The sequence below is a fragment of the Nilaparvata lugens genome, chromosome 1, assembly GCF_014356525.2.
Source record: "Nilaparvata lugens isolate BPH chromosome 1, ASM1435652v1, whole genome shotgun sequence".
Taxonomy (NCBI): domain Eukaryota; kingdom Metazoa; phylum Arthropoda; class Insecta; order Hemiptera; family Delphacidae; genus Nilaparvata; species Nilaparvata lugens.
In genome coordinates, this window is record NC_052504.1 from 95,558,517 (window position 1) to 95,578,167 (window position 19,651).

Genomic DNA, 19,651 nt, shown 5'->3' on the forward strand with positions numbered 1-19,651 from the left:
TGACTATTCTATAAGAAATTAAAGCTTACCTAATCTCCTACACATTTTCCTTCAAGTTTTTGCTATTTTTGCTCATATAACTTTTTGAATATCGATGGGAAAAATCCATGCTAATCATGAGCTTATAGAGCATCGAATTCTCTTCAATTTGATGTATAATTTCACAAGTTTACGCACATCCTCACGACTGTTGCAGCAGCTTCAGTGTTGAGTGTGAGATCTTCAGTTATGCGAAAATAGACCAACTATTATTGACAAAGGAATTTGGAGAGAATGTTTTGAACACAATTTTTGACTCCGCAGCTTTATTGGGACCAGTTAGGGGGTGAACATATCAAAAGTCCCCATTCCTACCCATTGTGCTAAAGGGATGAGGGTGGTTTAAAAGTTGCATTTTTCAATGTTTTGCGTTAAGAATTTATCAAGCTTCATTTCTGAATAGTTAGTCTTGTCGGTTGAACGCATTTTTCTCAAGATATGAGCGTGAAGCTAAAGATTTATAAGAGCCAAAAAAGGAAGGAAAATGTGTTTTTTTTTTCAAAAATGTCACATCTTTTAGAGCGGATATCTCGAAAAGTGAAACAGATATAGAAAAAGTAGTGGATCAATATTGTAGGAAATTATGTAAGCTTCAATTTTTTATAGAATAGTCCTGTCTGTAAAATGCATAATTTTCGAGCTATATGCGAGAAACCAAAAAATGGTACCTTTTAACCACCCCCACCCCCTTAGCGCAGGGGGTAGGGGTGGGGACTTTTGATATGTTTACCTCCTCACTACTCTTAACAGAACTGCGGGGTCAAAAATTGTCTTCCAAACTTTTCCCTCTATAACACTTCGTTGACTGGGCTATTGAGAGTTTTAGCGATTTTAATTTTAGACAATTTTTGCAAAAAACCATGGACTTCATCAAAAATGCAAATCTCCCAGATTTGGTTGATATTTGGGCTATGGATAGAGGTTAACCTAACTAGTGTCGTGCTATAATATGAGACGTTTCGCTACAATACAGAGTGGTGAGTTATTCACTTAAACATAAAACCTTACCTCCACTCTCACAGAAATCACTCATCTTCAAATGCTTATAATTCAAGATTAGGAATGAATTTGGCCAATGTGATGACATATAATTGATCTTCTTGTCAAGTACTATCATTCCTGAGAGTTTGAGCGATTTTAATTTTTGACCATTTTCGCAAAAATCCATGATGTTACTTTTTTATACAGGTTGACCCAAAATAACGGGATTTAAAAATAATAATAAACATAAGTGGGAAGGGAGAAATAATTCTTTCAATGTAATGATCGAAAGTTCAAAACATGACATTTGGGGATCATTGATGACATTTATCAATTTTTATTACCATAGTGAGGTCCACGTTATATCTAATAGTGAGTAGGTTTGTGATGTTGTATTCAAATTTTCCCAATAAACTGCAATTTTTCTTAATTTTCTTATTCATTGTGATACATTCTGTGATTCATTTGTGGTATCATGTCAACCTTCAAAATTCTAAATCTTCAAATCATTATTCCTGGACAAAAATCAAGTGACGAAGCAGTGTGTGATATCATAACCTCAACCTTTGGACAACATCAACTTTTTATCAAAATTTTTGGAGAGAAATAGTACAGGCTCAGCCTAGTTTTTCCTTCAAAGTCATAATTATTTTATGATTGTAGTATATTGTACAATAGATGAATAAATAAATAAATGGCAGTATTCGATTAACATTGGTGTTGCTATACTTGTCTATCATTCAACAAAGGAGGTAGCACTAAACAGATTCTAGCTCCACAACGTTTCCAAATCTGTTTTTAACAATTTAGAAATATAATTAATTAAGGCAGAGAATCGGCAACGACGTTCTCCTATCGTTATCTACTGTCATTATAACGTGGAACTCACTATAGCATACTTCTGCTACATGACTTCCTGCTCGAATACATTATTGAAATCTGTGTTGAAGAAAATTCTATTCATTGATCGCCTTAGTATCTCAACTCGATACAGTGCTTGGTTCAATTAATACAGATCATTCAGAATTAAATTCATCATATCCCACTTGAAATGCAGCTGCAATCGATTAGAAATTTCCAAGCTTGCATTCATGAAAAAAGAATCCTAGAAAATGGCGTATAATTTTCCAAAAAAATGAGATTTATGATCCTTAAATGGCAAGTTTTAAAGTTCTTATTGTTATATTCAATCGATTAGAAATTTCCAAGCTTGCATTCATGAAGGAAGAATCCTAGAAAATGGCGTATAATTTTCCAAAAAAAAAGAGATTTATGATCCTCAAATGGCAAGTTTTAAAGTTCTTATTGTTATAAATAAATTTATTCTCTCCCTCTCACTTTTAATCTATGACAATTTTCAAGATCCCATTGTTTTAAGTCACACTATTCTAATTCCTATTCTATTGGAGGAAGGAGAAAGGTTTGAATTTCAATTTTAAAAACTCACCACAAATCATTATAAAGGTTTTTATTACATTATTTCTGAATCTTATAAAAACTTTAAGTTTGCATGCTTTATTCAAAGGATATACAAATTTTCAGTTATATAATTATGTACATCATGAATTATATAATATATGTGCATCATATTGGTAGCTAATAATAATATCGTAAAATACAATATCAATAGTAGATTTGATGCTGAACTAACACTGAAATAAATAAAAATTCAGAATAAAAAATAAAAAATACATTCAACGAGATAAGTTATGAATCACAGATTACAAATAGGTTACAGATTATTGGTAGCTAATAATAATATCGTAAAATACAATATCAATAGTAGATTTGATGCTGAACTAACACTGAAATAAATAAAAATTCAGAATAAAAAATAAAAAATACATTCAACGAGATAAGTTATGAATCACAGATTGCAGATAGGTTACAATATTACAGGGGTTTGTATGTTTGCAAACTTGAAAAAGTGATTTTTAGAAATGAATTTTCTTAAAAGAATAAAAACTCTTTGCACAAAAACTTACAAAAGTAGAAAAGTTTCTCTTGTTCTTTGCATAAACTAGAATCCAATTACTTGACCTTGTTTTACTTTATCACCAATTTCAACTTGTATGTTTTTTAAGTTCAGAATTAAAACTTGTAAAAATGTGAAACAACAATTTATTTTTATTAGAATTAAATTACTGAGTTTACTATTCAGTTTTGTGAGGCAAATACTATAATTTCCAAGACACAAAGTAGGACTGCAATCCTTTACATGGACGGATTTAAATTTTTTCATTTTCCTGGGTTATTTCTCTATCTGTAATCTGTTTGTCATGTCAAAGCATCTCAAATTTGAATTCTTTTAAAATCATATACAACAATTCAAAATAAATGTCAATAAACTACATGTCAATCTAGACTACAGTTTAAATGACTAGATGAAAGTTAACATATTAATCTATTCTGATTTAATAACTTGATCAGCAAAATCAATTGAAATGAAAATTCCACAAAAATACAAACTGTATCGATGCATACACAATTTTTAGAAACTAAACAATTTTGGATATCCTAATCATTTTAATTGTTTATTATCATAAAAACTTGATCAGCAAAATCAATTGAAATGAAAATTTCACAAAAATACAAACTGTATCGATGTATACACAATATTTAAAAACTAAACAATTTTGGATATTCTAATCATTTTAATTGTTTATTATAAAAAATTTCACCCAACTGGAATAATAAAATGACTAATTAATAGCGAGTAGCCCATGCTTAGCAAGGGTCCATTTGACTTTACAAACTGAAAACTTGATGTAATGAAATCTTCAAGAATTGAAAATAGGTCAATAACCATCCTCGGTTAACTAAGAATCTATAATGCAAAAATTCAAATTAATCAGACCTGATGATGCATCAAACATAATGTTCCTATCCCGAATGTGCCTAAGCCAGTTTTTAAATTTATTATAGTACTAGCTGGTAACCCGTGCTGGTAATAAGTCAGTTCTTTCCTTAATAATTATAGAATAGATATGTTCTTCAATTGGTACTGACATACTGGAAAACATAAACAGAACCAAACCTAACCTTGATGAGTGAAGAACGTTAATTTTAGAATTTATATTAATATAATTTAAATGCAAAGAAAAAATTGCTTTTTCAACTTGAGCAAAAAAATCTGGTGTGGTGCACTCACACAACTTTCCTTGCCGTTATGAAAATTGATCAACTGACGCTAGTGTTCCCGCGCATCTCAAGTCTACTTTTCTAAGATCTGAGCCAGCTGGTGACAGGACAAAAGCGCTGCAGACACACGAAGTCTGCTATCTCTTCATAGTGAATGATTTAATAGAATCAACAGTTGCCAACAGTTTGCAATTGAATAATCTTATTTTCTCTAATTTCGAGCTTATTTACAATTTTAGGTGAAAATGCTACTAAGCATTAATTGTAGAGATTTTTATGCTGAATCTTTTCCACTTGAAATTTTTTGTTCAAATTGTATCTGAAGCCTGATAATTGGGAATCTAAAATCAAACTTTGCATAGATGGTGCAGTGCTCCTGAAATTTTTACAGATATGAGACTTGTTGCAGTTGATAGAGCTTATCAATGACTTTTCTAGGTATGAATTTGATCAAAATCGTTAGAGCCGTTTTCGAGAAAATCGCAAAAAACCCTGTTTTTTACAACATTTTTGCCATTTCAGCCGCCATCTTGAATTGCATTTAATCGAAATTGTTCGTGTCGGATCCTTATAGTGTAAGGACCTTAAGTTTCAAATTTCAAGTCCGTCCGTTAATTGGGAGATGAGATATCGTGTACACAGACGCACATACACTCACTCATACACACACACACACACACACACACACACACACACACCAATACCCAAAAACCACTTTTTTGGACTCAGGGGACCTTGAAACGTATAGAAATTTAGAAATTGGGGTACCTTAATTTTTTTCGGAAAGCAATACTTTCCTTACCTATGGTAATAGGGCAAGGAAAGTAATATCATCACATAATCAAATCCATAAGTTTTATAAGGAATAGAGTAAGTATATCTTTTTATATACCTGTTGTGTCTGTTTGAAATAATTACCGATATAGTGAATGTGTTTTATGCGCTAGATGATCCCAATGTATCAGACATTGATTTTCTCACTGATTTGGACTGATGATTACTCAATCATTGGATGAATTATTGGATAATACTGAAAATAAAATAAACACTGTTGATGTGACTGGTTTACATGTAGAACCATTCCAAGTGAATAATAGGAATACTGCCTCAACAAGTGCATCAGATCCCAGTTCAACAACCGATCCTCTTCAGGATGATTTACCATCTGCACCAGCTTTGACAACTACATCAACTTTGACAAATACTTTGTCAACTTTGACATCAAATATTCAGGACAAGCAACTGAAAGCTACAACATCCAGTTAAATAGTTCAGTTAGTTAAGCTGAATAGCTTAAAATTCCAGTTAAGCTGAATCCTCTTCAGGATGATTTACCATCTGCACCAGCTTCGACAACTACATCAACTTTGACAAATACTTTGTCAACTTTGACATCAAATATTCAGGACAGCTACAACATCCAGTTAAATAGTTCAGTTAATTAAGCTGAATAGCTTAAAATTCCAGTTAAACTGAATAGTTCAGCTTCAAATAAACAGAGACCAATTGTGTGGTATGCAAAGGACAACGATTTTGTGAATAATGTTGCCAACTTTACTGGCACCTTACATTCGAAATTGACAGATCCCAAACATGGTGAGACACACTATTACTTCTTTGTGAACTTGTTTACTGATAAAATGGTTGAGCTGATTTCCACCAAAACTACAAGGTATGGAATTCAATCGGGGAATCATGATTTCAAAACAAGTGAGAAAGAGATGCGTCTGTCTCTTTTTAGGAGTGAATCTAGTGATGACGTTCATAAAGTATCCACAATATAGGATGTATTGGTCATCTCTACCTACACTTCGAATGATCTTGATTGAGGATAATTTGTCATTGAAAAGTTTCGAAAAATTGAAAAAGTAAGACATTCATTTCATTGATAATGACACAATTCCGACTGATAATCTATAATATAGTATAAAATTTTTTTTTAGGGCCTGAACACCAAAATCAATCCTTCAATCAATGTTCTGTAATTCTGTGAGTCGTCTGACAATGCTTGACGTTCGAATGTCCAGCCAAAATTGATAGTGATAATTTTCACTGCAGATAATAATGAATAAAATATTTATTCATTTTGATCAACAGTTCTTTATTTTCTCTCAACTTCAAAAATGTATGTGACATGAATGTAACATAATCATCTCACATCATTCATTCATTCATACTATAAAATGTCAAGTCACAATAATTTTGAAACTTCTAGATGTTAAGTCACATAAAAATGTCAAGTCACAAACATTTCAAAACTTTTAAAATGTTAAGTCACATAAAAAATTGCATATTTACGTAAAAAAGTTGTAAAATATGTCATTTCTAGGAAGGCATTATATTTTATCATATTAAAAAAAAATTGAATACCTATGACTTGTTTAACATGAATAAAAAACCTTGTGACATGACGCTGTGTATACTATTGGCTCCTGTTCAAAGTTTAACTTTTGTGACTTGACACAGTTTTCCACTGACCTGCTGATATAAATAAAAATCTGGTGTGGCGCACTCACAAAACTTTCCTTGCCGTTATGAAAATTGATCACCTGACGCTAGTGCTCCCGCGCATCTCAGATCTACTATTCAAAGATTTGAGCCCACCAGCTGGTGACAGGACAATAACGCTGTAGACACATGAGGTCTGCTATCTCTTCATAGTGAATGACTTAATAGAATCAAAAGTTGCCAACAGTATGCAATTGAAATAATAATATTTTGTCGAATTTCGAGCTTATTTTAAATTTTAGGTGAAAATGCTACAAAACATTAATTGTAGAGATTTTCTTGCTCAATATTTTCCACTTGGAATCGGTATGATTTCTCCGAAATCGCTAGTAACAGCCACACTTGTGGCTCTGTATTATAAGGCTCAGGACGCCTAAAAACGCTGGAAAAACGCAGATTTTGGTCGTTTTCAAAGATGTTCTTAGTGCGCCTCTAAAGGGCCAGCAGAACCTACCTACCAAATTTGAACGTTTTTGGTCCGGTAGATTTTTAGTTCTGCTTGTGAGTGAGTGAGTGAGTGAGTCAGTCAGTGAGTGCCATTTCGCTTTTATATATATATATATATAGATTACAAATGAAATTATTAATGGATATGGCATGCATGAATAATTATTGAGCTTTTCTATAATTTACAAGAAAGACAATGACTCAGTCGAATTTTCAACAGACCTACGTGATCCCCTTGAGAATACTGTACTTTAATTTTAATTTTATTATTCAACTTGAGTATTTTGTTTTTTCATTTGTTCAAAGGAGACGTATGTCGCGTCATGCGCCGATAAAACATCGGATGGGCGCACCATCACAAGTATAATGGGGAAGCTGGTGACGCTCAACGTTGCCGTTCACTTTTCGTGGAAGGGAGTACAACGCAAGGACCATAGAATAGAAAAGAAACCTTTCAAGGATCTGCTCATAGCTAAAGTTATGATTGGTAAGATTTTAGCTAATTTCTCCTTTTGCAGTTTACTGTTGCTTGCTTTATATTTTCTAAACTACGCTAATTAGTGACTCATACAAAGCCAAGCCAGTGGTTCGATGCAAAAAGAGTCCAGATGAGGTCAACAATGCTTTCATGGATGCTGTCGCTGAGATTGATGAAGGTCTACCAGAATCTATGGCAGATCCAGCATTATCTGTCCCTTTGTCTCATCATAGGTTTACCTGTTTTGAACCAATTAGTGAGGAGGACCTGATGAGCATTGTTCAGGGTTTCAAGACAAGTCACAGACAGGACGTCTATGGCCTATCGGTGTTCCTGTTGAAAAATTGATATGTTTTGTTTCAATTGATATGTTTCAATTGATGTTTTTCCTAACTGCCTCAATATCGCAAAGACAGTCCCGATTTTTAAGAAGGGTGATCCTACTGATGTAGGCAGCTTCAGACCAATATCAATTGTACCGGTGTTGGGTAAAATCATTGAAACATCCATGTTGAGGCAGCTGACTGTATATCTGTGGAGGAGCAACCTGATGGGGGATATGCAGCATGGTTTCAGGATAGGCAGATCTACCACCTCTGCAGTGCTTTCATTGGTCGAAAGAATACATGTGGCTTTTAAGTAGAGCAAATCGGTTGACCTTGTGTTGTGTGACCTGACCAAAGCCTTCGACTGCGTGTCGCACAACCTCCTGCTGGACAAGTTACATAGGTATGGCATCAGGGACAGTGCATGGAGCATGGTGGCAGACTATCTAAGCGACAGGAGGCAGGTTGTGTCGGTGATGGGTGCCACTTCAGAGGAAAGGAGAGTAACACATGGAGTTCCTCAAGGATCTATTGTGAATATGAAGAGATAGAGTGGACAAAAATATGTTAGTTCAAGTACCAAGAAAGAAGTACCAGGTAAATAATTTATATTAGTGAAAAAATGTTGTGGCAATGAGTGTTTTAAGAACTTTGACAACTCTGAACAAAAAGACATGTTTCAGTTATTCTACTCTTGTAATACCAAAGAGCCTCAATACACCTTCGTTGCTGGTTGCATGGCCAAAAAAGATGACCAAAAACGAAAGAGGAACACAGTTAGGCTAATGTTACCAAAGAAAGAAACTTCACCTGGACATACAAACTAAAAACCTCAGGACGTGAAGTTAAAGTATGACTTCAGCCATCAACACCAGCTACAACCACAATCAACAATAATTGTGAAGATGAACCTCACGAAGGGGATATACTTGAATAGATAAGAATATACTGCCCTACTAAGCAAAAACGCAGTATCTACAAAATTCTCACAAAATGAGTTATATATATCAAAATTCTCAGCTCGACGAGCTCTATCCATCTAACTAAACAAGAACGCAGTATTTCTTTTCGTTAAGAAATAATGGCATCAAAAACGCAGTATCTACATGATATTTCTCTTATTACTAAGCAGAAACGCAGTATTTTCAATGTACTAAGGAAGAACGCAGTATCTACAGCTCAGATACTGCGTTCTTCCTTAGCAACATCACTTACTGCGTTCTTGCTTAGTATATTAGAGGCGACCATATGCTATTTGCAGTAATTGACAGTGTTTGAGACAGCTGCTTAACCTATGAAGAAAAGATTCATCAGTGATGATAAAGTTGCCTTTCTCTGTCTGTTAGTAGTAGAAGCTGAGTGTTGAGAGTTTTGAGTGAAGTGAATTTTGTTCAAAAGTTTGTAATGTGTAGGCCGAAAAACTGAAAATGAATGTGAATAACTACAGTTGTATAAGTAGTCGTGTCAAATTGATGATGGATCTCGTGAAAGAAGACAACAGTGAAAATGAAGTTGAACTTCAACCCACACTAGAAGCTGATGCTAACAATAGTTCAGATTCAAATTTTATTGAACAATTTGGTATTGCATCTGGATCTGGTAATGATATGGTAGAAGTAGAAGTCATCAGCATTGATGATTGTAGTGGCCTTCTGAGATGGTAAATACAGAGGAACTGTGCAATGGGACTGAAATTAGTGTAGATGTACCTATATTGAATACAACCAACGTTACGATAGTAAGTTGTATATTTTGTAATTTAGTCATTGGGTACTCTTTTCCGACTTTTTGTTACTCAGGTTGTTTAATTTAATTTGTTTATTATCAAGAAATTTGATCATTATGTATTTGATATGATAAACCACATGTTTTCGTTGTCATTGATTCATTCATAAATATCAAATGTTGTTGATCCGTTACTAGTAGAAAGTCATGTTCAATTTTATTTGATTAAAGCTCTACAAATGAAGAGTTTACTTATTTCAATTTAATCAAATAAAAATGCCGACAAAAAAAATGTAAATTTTCAAAAAAATCATTGAAGTTCCTTGGGTATGAGATAAAACATGGAGAAATTAAACCTGACCCAGAACGCCTTGCACCACTCATGAACTTTCCACCCCCAAGAATGCTAAAGAAATGAAACGACTCATGGGATTACTGGCTCATTACTCCCGATGGATTAAAAACTTTTCTCAAAAGATTCACCCCCTTGTCCACATACAGAAATTCCCTCTATCTCAAGATCAGATGGAAACTTTGGAATTGTTGAAAAATGAAATTGCTTCCGCGGTACTGCTCTTTGTTGATGAAAATGTACCATTCATAATTGAGACAGATGCTTCAGATTTTGCAATTGGTGCAACATTAACACAAAATTCTCGACCAGTAGCCTTTTTCTCACGAACTTTGTCCCAAAGTGAAACCAGGCATTCAGCTGTTGAGAAAGAAGCCTATGCCATTGTGGAGTCTATAAGAAAATGGAGACACTATTTACTACGAAAACAATTCACTTTGATCACTGACCAAAAATCAGTCACATTCATGTTTGGCACTCAACACAATAGAAAAATAAAAAATGAAAAGATACAAAGGTGGCGCCTAGAATTATCTGAATACAAATTCAACATAGTCTACAGACCTGGAAAAGAAAATGCACCAGCTGATGCACTCTCTCGTATATATATTACAGCTGGTTGTTCAACATTGAACTCAGCTTTGGCAAAATACCATGATGAACTTTGTCACCCTGGTGTAACTCGTTTCTACCACTGGCTCAGAATGAAAAATCTCCCCTATACTGTAGATGATGTAAGGAAAATTTGCTCCAATTGTGCAATTTGCTCTGAAATAAAACCACAGTATATGAAGACAAAAGGAAATCTCATAAAGGCAACAAAACCTTTTGAACGAATTAATATGGACTTCAAAGGACCCGTACAATCAAAAACAAGAAATAAATACCTACTGGTGATGGTTGATGAGTACTCAAGATTCCCTTTTGTATTTCCTTGTCCAGACATGACTGCGAGAACAGTCATAAATTGCCTGGTCTCATTAATATCAATGTTGGCCTTCCAAGCTATATTCACACAGACAGAGGAACATCCTTCATGTCAACTGAGTTGAAGAGCTTTAGTAATTCGAATTTCCGGCTGACGGTCTTTGACCAAGCCGTATAGTGTATGCAATATTTAAATAATACTTCTGGTAAAATATTGTTTTTTTTTCAATAAAGCACTTTACATCTATCTATCTAGTTCGGACAATGGTGTGTGTGAAATGTAGTCGGCCTACAAACCCTCAAAAGACAGTAAAGTGAGTCATGAGTAGTTTGCGAGTTTCATCGAGCATGCTGACCTGCCGAGTAGGCACTGTGGCTAAGCTGAACGCCATGAACGCTGGCGGTGTAGCATGGAGATGCGATAATTGCCCTGATGAGACCAACGAAGGTGATGACACAAATATTATTGGTATATTAAAATCAATCCAAAAACAAATGGATGATAATAAGAAGGAAACAGCAGAGAATTTCACCAATCTTCATTGGCTGGTCTTCAACTAAGAATGGCTGCTGTTGAAAAATATAACATAAACTTGAAAATGAGTAATCAAGAACTGGAACAGGCAAATGCACATTTAACTAATCAACTGAAAAACCTAGAGTGGAAGACCATGCAGCTTGACTGTTACCCACGGAGATGGGATATAGAAATTCGCGGAATTCCAACAACAGTCGCTGAAAATGTCTACTTGGTAGTGAATGGTGTCGCAAAAGCAATCGATTCAAAACACCACAAACATGAAGATAAAAATAAAAAGACTTGAAATTGTCAACCATGAATTGTCACTTATTTAAGAATTAAGAAGTGAGATTCGATTTATATACCATTATCATCTCTATTAAACTCTTTTAATAAGGGTGTGTGAATCCATTTCCTATCGTCTGCCTGGAACTCGGAACAGCAAATGACAGCTTGCAATATTGGTTAAATTTATTCGCCGCGCGACAAGACTAGAGTGGCTTGCGGCCGCCAGGCTTACTTAATTAAGAATTGAGAAGTGAGTTTCAGTTTATACACCATTATCATCTCTATTAAACTCTTTTAATAAGGGTGTGTGAATCCATTTCCTTTCGTCTGCCTGGAACTCGGAACAGCAAATGACAGCTTGCAATATTGGTTAAATTTATTCGCCGCGCGACAAGACTAGAGTGGCTTGCGGCCGCCAGGGCGAAGCGAATCATGGCAACAGACGTGCTGGCTACATTTGGGGCGACCCCTGTCTTGGCCCTTTATTTTAGAAATATTAAAGAGCATACAATACTAGTAGTTCTGTGAACAGTAGACCTCGCGCTCAGTAGAAAACATGCTCTTTCTGTCTGTACCTGGTGATGGTTTGTCTTCCCGTCTCTGTCCACTACCTCCGTAAATAAAGCCATATTGCATGACAGGTGGTTGATGGTAACGTCAGCACAGGTAGGGCTCCTACACCAATAAAAAACTAGTTGATATAGATCAGCTGAAATCAACACATTTTTATTGGTGTTGGAACCCTACCTGTGCTGACGTCACATGAATGCACTACGGCTTTGTTTACGGTGGTAGTGCTATGTCTCGTCAATTTGTGATTATTTCAGTCAATTTAACCAATTAATCACCTGATTCGGTGCTAGTAATTGAAGTTTTTTATTCGTTCTAACGTTTTGCTGTTGTGGAAAGTGACGAGAAGTGGTTGTAGTCAATCAGTGCAATGATAATTTGAAACCGAGACTGAAGCCTACGAATTACACAGTCAGCCATTTTAAAATTTGAAGGGCAACCAAACTGAGTTCGGCTCGAGCCGTGGAGATGACCGGTTGTTTTCGTAGCTGCCTGCCTGCTTCAGATAAGATAATACTGTTTCCTACAGTTATGTTGAAAAGTGGCCATTGCTGCACTGATTACAGAACGCAAAGAATCACTTTTCCGCTCTAGTGCGGGAAAAATTTTTCTGCACTCCAGATTTGCAACATGGCAACGCAAAATACTTAGTAGGTTATATGGAGCAACAGTGCAGCAAAATCAAAATGAAGTTGGTAACAGTGACTGGGCTGCTATAGTGAGCAGAGGTGCAACGAAGCACAACGAGCAAATTATTAATTAAAAATTAAATTCCAATATTGGATCACGTGTATTTTTTTCACTGATTTTAATTATCTCTGTCTTACAGTACACTAAAGAAAATAGAAATAACATAATTGCAGTAAATAGTAATAATAATTAAATTATTTATATCCTATCTGAAAATTAGTTGTTCTCTATTCGTAATATATTTCTTAATATTAGTTTTTCTGTTTACTTTTCTGGAAAGGGAAACTGAGCTTTGTTGACTTAATTGTTGAGTTAATTTTGATACGGGCCGAAATAGTTTTGTAAAATTCGGCAGGCTGCTCTGTAATTTTTGTAAGCATTGCATTCTGTAGTAGTCGCTCTTGGCCTGGTGTGGGACGGGGTATGAGCGATTCGACAACATACTATTTCGTTTTATTTTTTCTGCCTGTTTTTTTTTTATTTTTTAAGTTTCAGAGCTTTCATTCATATTTGTTGACGGTATTAAGTTGTAAACATAATCGAGCATTGTTTTATTGTGTTCATTTCCCTACCTAGAAACTTTCATCTTCTTCTTATCGGATAGATTAGCTTCTACATTCTTAACTTCAATACCACATCACATTTATCTAGAGGTTTGATTTCAAGGGACTTTCATGAATATATGTTAAGCCCTTACGGTATTTGGCCTAATTAATTCTTTTTACCTCTATAACTGTTCTTAAACTAGTCTACCGAGTTATAAATACGAATTTATATTCCGTTGCCAATATTCTATTATAATACATTTCAATATTATTATCATTTTTAAAATAATTATTATTGAATTCATAAGCTTTAAACGTAAGCCCTATCTTAATTTCAATACCCATAATTTAATTTCGAGGATTTTTATTCAAGGAAATTACATTCATAAACTAATTCATACACTAAAATACAATCATACACTAACTCATAAACGAATAAGCATTCATAGTACTTGACCTAATTAATCTACATAATCACGATAGTTTCTAGCTCTTCTTTATTTTTCTTGCTTCGCTTTATGTCGGTGTTGGGAACTAAATATTAATTGGTTGTCTGAGTGGTCATGAATAGGAAACTTAATATGGAGAAGATTGAAAAGTTTCTAACACAGCAAAAAAAACCGGGGCTAATAGTGAAAGGCTATAAGTATAGGCGAGATAATCGACGGGCTGATGATAGTGTTGTTTGGAGGTGCTTGGTTAGGACATGTTCAGCTACAATTAGGACTAATTTAAGCGAATCTAAAGTTTTGAAAGATGATGGTTTACATAGTCATTCACCACAAAAACATACTGAAGGTCACATTAGCATGGAAAATTCACCATAAGCAACAGGGAAAGGGTAAATAACGATGAGTCAATTTTGATGAGTAGTCCCAACTCACCTGTTGCCTGTGGTGGATCAGAACAAGATAGCAACAAAAATGCAGCGGTCAACACACCGTCATACAGGAGAGAATTTCCATCTCTTCTTTCGGTAGCACTTGACGAATCTCTGAGAGAAGTTGAGCTTCAGCAACAAAGAGATGACATTATTGCACATGCTATGAGTCTACAAATCGAGCTGGAAGCTTGTAGAGAAAAACAAACATCTTTAATGCACACACACCAAGCGAGGATAGATGAATTGGAGTCGGCCCTTCGAGTTCAGAACGTTTTGAAACAGGAGAATGAAAACCTTAGAGCAAACATTACTGGAATGATGACTACAATAGAAGTTTTAGAGGCTGATAATGCACTACTGAGAGCTGAAAATAAATCGTTGAAAATGGAAACAGAAGACCTGAGAAATTCCTATTCGCCGGGTGAAACCATAATTGACTCATCTTTTGACTGTGGTGAATTAAGAGCAGGAAACTCTTTCAATGTTTTATCGCAAACTAGTCAATCTGCTAGTCAAACTAGTCAGTCTGTTAGAAATAAAACTATAGAAATTGGTCATTGCGGGGGAAAAGCTCCATTTGGAATTGAAAATAAAAATAAAAAAAGTCATGATGTTGAGAGTATTGCTGGAAATGAGCTAAATAAAACGTACAGAGAAGCTTTGAAGACTGCTGAAAAAACTGAACTCAAATCAAAGGAAAGTAGGAAAGGTAGAGTGTTACTATTGACATCTCATCTAGTCATGGACGAGATTGTAGTGACCTTCTCAATAAAAGATTAAGAAAAAAGTTTGAGGTTCAGTGTTTCTTCAAGCCCGGCGCAACTATAGAAGCAGTGGTGGAGTCAGCCAAAGAGCAAACAAAGGATTACAATGAAAATGATTATCTGATTATACTGGGTGGCTCAAATAATATCATTGTTCCTAATTTAAATCATCTCCCGCAAATTACAAGGAAAATAGAAGAAATGGTGCCACTCTCTAATACAACAAATGTAATAATAAGTACACTTCCAAACAGGTATGATAGGCCAGAACTCAACAAAACGATCGGTCTGACAAATAAAGCAATTCACTGTTCAATCAACAGGGTCAAAGATAAAAATTCCAAGCAACTGGGGTTATGTTTCCTCAATGAGCGACTAAAAAGACAAAACTTTACAAGACATGGATTACATATGAATCGATCTGGCAAGAGAATTTTCTGTGATAGACTGGCAGAGTTAATTGAAAGCAGTCTGCAACCACCAGCTGGTTTGTTATCAGATAGTAACCCCCCTACAGGTAAACAGAGTTTTTTAGAGATGGATCCACCCGGTCAAATAATAGAGTAAAATCGGGTAATTCCAGTCATACACCATTCCTCTTCAGCATGAATATACAGGGCATTGGAAACAAAATAAAAGAGTTGAACGTACTCCTTGCAGATCTCAAGTGTCCATTGGTTGTGTCATTCAATGAACATTGGCTGGCTTCATGTGATACTACTATTCTGAACAGACTCAATAACTATATTCTTGCTTCATCTTACAGTAGAAATAATAAAAGAAGAGGTGGTACGTGTATAGTGTTGGAAAAATCCATCAATTTCAAAGTTACACGAATCACAATGTAAGCAGTATTCATGAGAATATAATAGACCCTGGTCTCTCAGACCATCTAGCCTTAAGTGTCACTCTGAAAAACGGGTTTGCTCCGGAACGCCCTGTATATAGGTTGGGAAGATGTATAAATGATATATCATTGAATTTATTCTACAACCTGTTAAAAACGGTAGACTGGTCCCCTTGCTTGATCAATAATGGAGGTGAAAATGCATTTAATGCATTCCATTCCCTATTTTATTGTTGTTTTATAGAATGCTTCCCACTAAAGAAGTTTAAAGCTACAATGACTAACTCTAACACGAACAGGGTGACAAATGGAATCAAGATTTCGTGTGGTAGGAAGAGAAAGCTTTGTATAGAGGCTAGAAACAATAGAGACCCCACATTTTTACAATACTTTGCTACTTATAAGAAGATCCTGAAAAGAGTGATATTATTGGCCAAACAAAAAGCTAATGAAAAGCTCATCTCAAAGTCTACTAATGTTAACAGAGGAGCATGGACTGTCGCAAGGAAAGAATTAGGCCTGTCAAATTGTAATGAGCAAAAGATTGAATTGTCCAATGGCGATGATGTGATCTCCGATCCGGTAAAAGTAGCATCTTTTCTCAATGATTACTTTTTGGAGTGTAGTACTGAAGGGTTGAGCACTACTAGGTCAAGTATCTCGAGAAAATTGGTAGGCAACACGGCTTGTTCAGATCTAAAGCTGTTAGTGAAAGTGAGGTGAAAAGGGCTGTCTTAGGTCTAAAAAATACTGGCTCGTGTGGATGGGATGAGATTTCTTCCAAGGTGGTAAAACGAGTATGTCCCATTATACTACAACCTCTCACCTACATCATCAATTTGTGTCTGAAGGAAGGTGTATTCCCACAAAAGCTAAAATTTGCAGTCATTAAACCCATCCATAAAAAGGAAAGTAGGAAAAATGTCAAAAATTATCGTCCCATTGCATTGTTGACAACTTTTTCCAAGATTTTTGAAAGAGTAGTATTCCAGCAGATGTCTGCTTACTTGGTGGATGAAAACATTCTCTATAATAGGCAATATGGTTTTAGAAGAGGTGCGTCGACTAAAGGCTTGTTTTCCTAGCGACAGGTTTTTTGCGCCGTTGACAACGTGATACGCGGGGTGTTTAACGTCGACCACTGATTCCTTTGAATCTAGTTGGAATGTTTTCCTAGAGGGCGCAACACGTCAGCGCAGAACGTGTTGCGTTGACGCGGTTGGCCCCACTGCTCGAGGAGGAGTCAACAACGCAGTACGCTGACGCAATCGCCTTGGATTCCAGTGTTTTGTGCATTCAAGTTTCGAGTTGTGAGGTTTTCAAGATGTCCCAAAGCGCATCAGCGAGGTTTTCGGCAGACGAGGACGAATTGTTAATTGAGTTCGTCCAAAAGGAAGATATGTTATATGACCTTAAACATAAAGAATTTAAAAACTCGACGAAGAAAGACCTGTTGCGGAATGAAATAGGGAGAAGATTGGAAAAAGAAGGTACGTTTTCATTTAAAAACATAATTATGTCATAAATTTTATTAAATATATTACTTATTAATTACACGTATTATTACTTATTATTAAACACGTATTATCATACGTGTTTTCATAACATGTTTCAGTGTGTACTGAAGTATTCAGTGAAACGGTTTCTCACTTCGAATCCTTCAGCTTGAGAGAAACCACCTGTGCCTGCTAGATTAATTAGGTTTCGGGAAGGGAAATCCTCCAAGGTTTCCTCAGTGTTCAAAGTACTGTTCGATAAATACTCATCCCTCAACATATTGTGTAAGCAACAGCACACAACGATAAGTGATTCCACAGTCTCAGGTTTCAAATTTATGGGAGTGAAAAAAATTCTGAAAATTTGGCACATGATGCCAAACGCATTTTCGGATGTCCTCCGGCTTTGCTGTGACAGTAATTGTACCTTCTTTTGTTTGCATCTTGGAGCATTTGTGCTCTCGAATATGGCTTCATCATATGCTTACCTAAACTGAAAGCATCATCGCCAACTACTACATGAGGTAGAATGATATTAGAATGCGGAAGGTTTTTTGGTGGCGGGAATATTGTTCCATTTGTAACTAACGTTCCAATTTTTGACTTCTTAAAAATTCCTGCGTCTCCCTCTTTTCCGTAGGAACCCACATCAACAAGAACAAACTTACATCGGCCATAGCGAGAAGCACTACAGAAAAATACCCCTTATAGTTAAAGTATAGACTTCCTGAGTGACCAGGTGCTACAATTCTCACATGCTTGCCATCAATGGCAGCTACACAGTTGGGGAAACCCCACCGTTTCCAAAAATCGTTGGCTTTCTGTTCCCAGTCTATTTGGTCGGGAGGAGGTAAAAAAAGTGGCACCAGCTTCTTCTGTAGTGCTGCCAACACTGTAGGGACGATGGTACATATAGCAGAGGGAGAGATGTGGTACCCAAATGCTAGTGACCTGTATGATTCTCCTGTAGCCATAAACCTAAAACAATGTTTTATAATTTGTAGTAATGTTGTACAGTAAAGTAATTTTTGATTAATTTACATGAACCGAATTAATAATAATTAATAGACAGGGGTGTCGCTATTTGGGTAAACATGTGTCTGAATACCCAATCCATTTTCCTCCCCTCTCATTTATATTTTTTGATGATATGTATTTTATCAGAGTTGTAATTGTCTTTTGTCTTTCGTAGGGAGTGAGTGCAAGAAACGGTGGAAAAGTATGAGGGACCACTACAAAAGGGAGAAAAAAGAAGAAAAAGGTACAACAGGGAAAGCTGCTAAGAAGAAAAGAGCTCAGTACTGGCAACGGTTGCAGTTTTTAGACACTGTGGAGGATGAAAGAACGAGTTTTACGAATGTTGTTACCGCATCCGACGTTGGAGCATCATCTGAAACTCCACAACAAGGCATTCCAGAAGAGTATGAGGAGGATGCTTCAATGGAACATAGGTCCAGGAATTATCTCCGCATACATCATCTCAGCATACTGAACAGACAAATACGACCCCATCCCAACATGAAAAAAGGTCCGAACTTGAATTTCACCGTCGAAATCCGAAACAAAGGAAAGACAGTTCTGTTCTCCAAAAATATTTGCAGGAAAGAAAGGAAGACAGGAACCATTTAAAGAGATGTCTTGAAGGTCTTATGACATACCCAGGACCTCCGCAAAATGAAACTGAAATTGATATGTTCTTCAAAACAATGGCCGCAACTGTTAAAAAATTCCGACCAGATCTTGCCACCCAGACTAAAGCGAGTGTTTTCAAAATAGTCACCGATATGGAAGTGCTGAACCAGCGACTGTCTATCCCTGGTGACAGTGGATTCACAGATATTCAGTATGATAACAACCAATTGAGACCGTCACCCTCCTCAACATTCTCACCCTGGTCCACTCCACATTCATCTCACACACAAGCTTCGGACCCCTACTCCGATATCGTTTCTCAGGCCTTCCAAACGGCCTTAGTAGGCACAGAGAACAATGAATAATTCAGTTTTTGTACTCATGTTTGATTGAATAGTTTTGTGTTTGATTGAGAAGGCTACTCCCTTTTGTACTCGTTTTCTACTAAGTAATTACTTTGTTCTTCTATTTTAAGTATTATATTGTTACTTT

At 35.8% G+C, this 19,651-nt stretch overlaps 1 protein-coding gene across 1 annotated transcript; it reads left to right on the forward strand.

Moving 5' to 3' along the window:
• The first annotated feature begins 7,315 nt into the window (after positions 1-7,315).
• On the forward strand, positions 7,316-19,156 carry LOC120349428. The gene is made up of 2 exons (XM_039419508.1): positions 7,316-7,603; positions 18,720-19,156. Exons 1-2 carry the CDS (start codon positions 7,483-7,485, stop codon positions 19,154-19,156), a joined length of 558 nt encoding a protein of 185 aa, XP_039275442.1. The 5' UTR covers positions 7,316-7,482.
• The last annotated feature ends 495 nt before the right edge of the window (positions 19,157-19,651 follow it).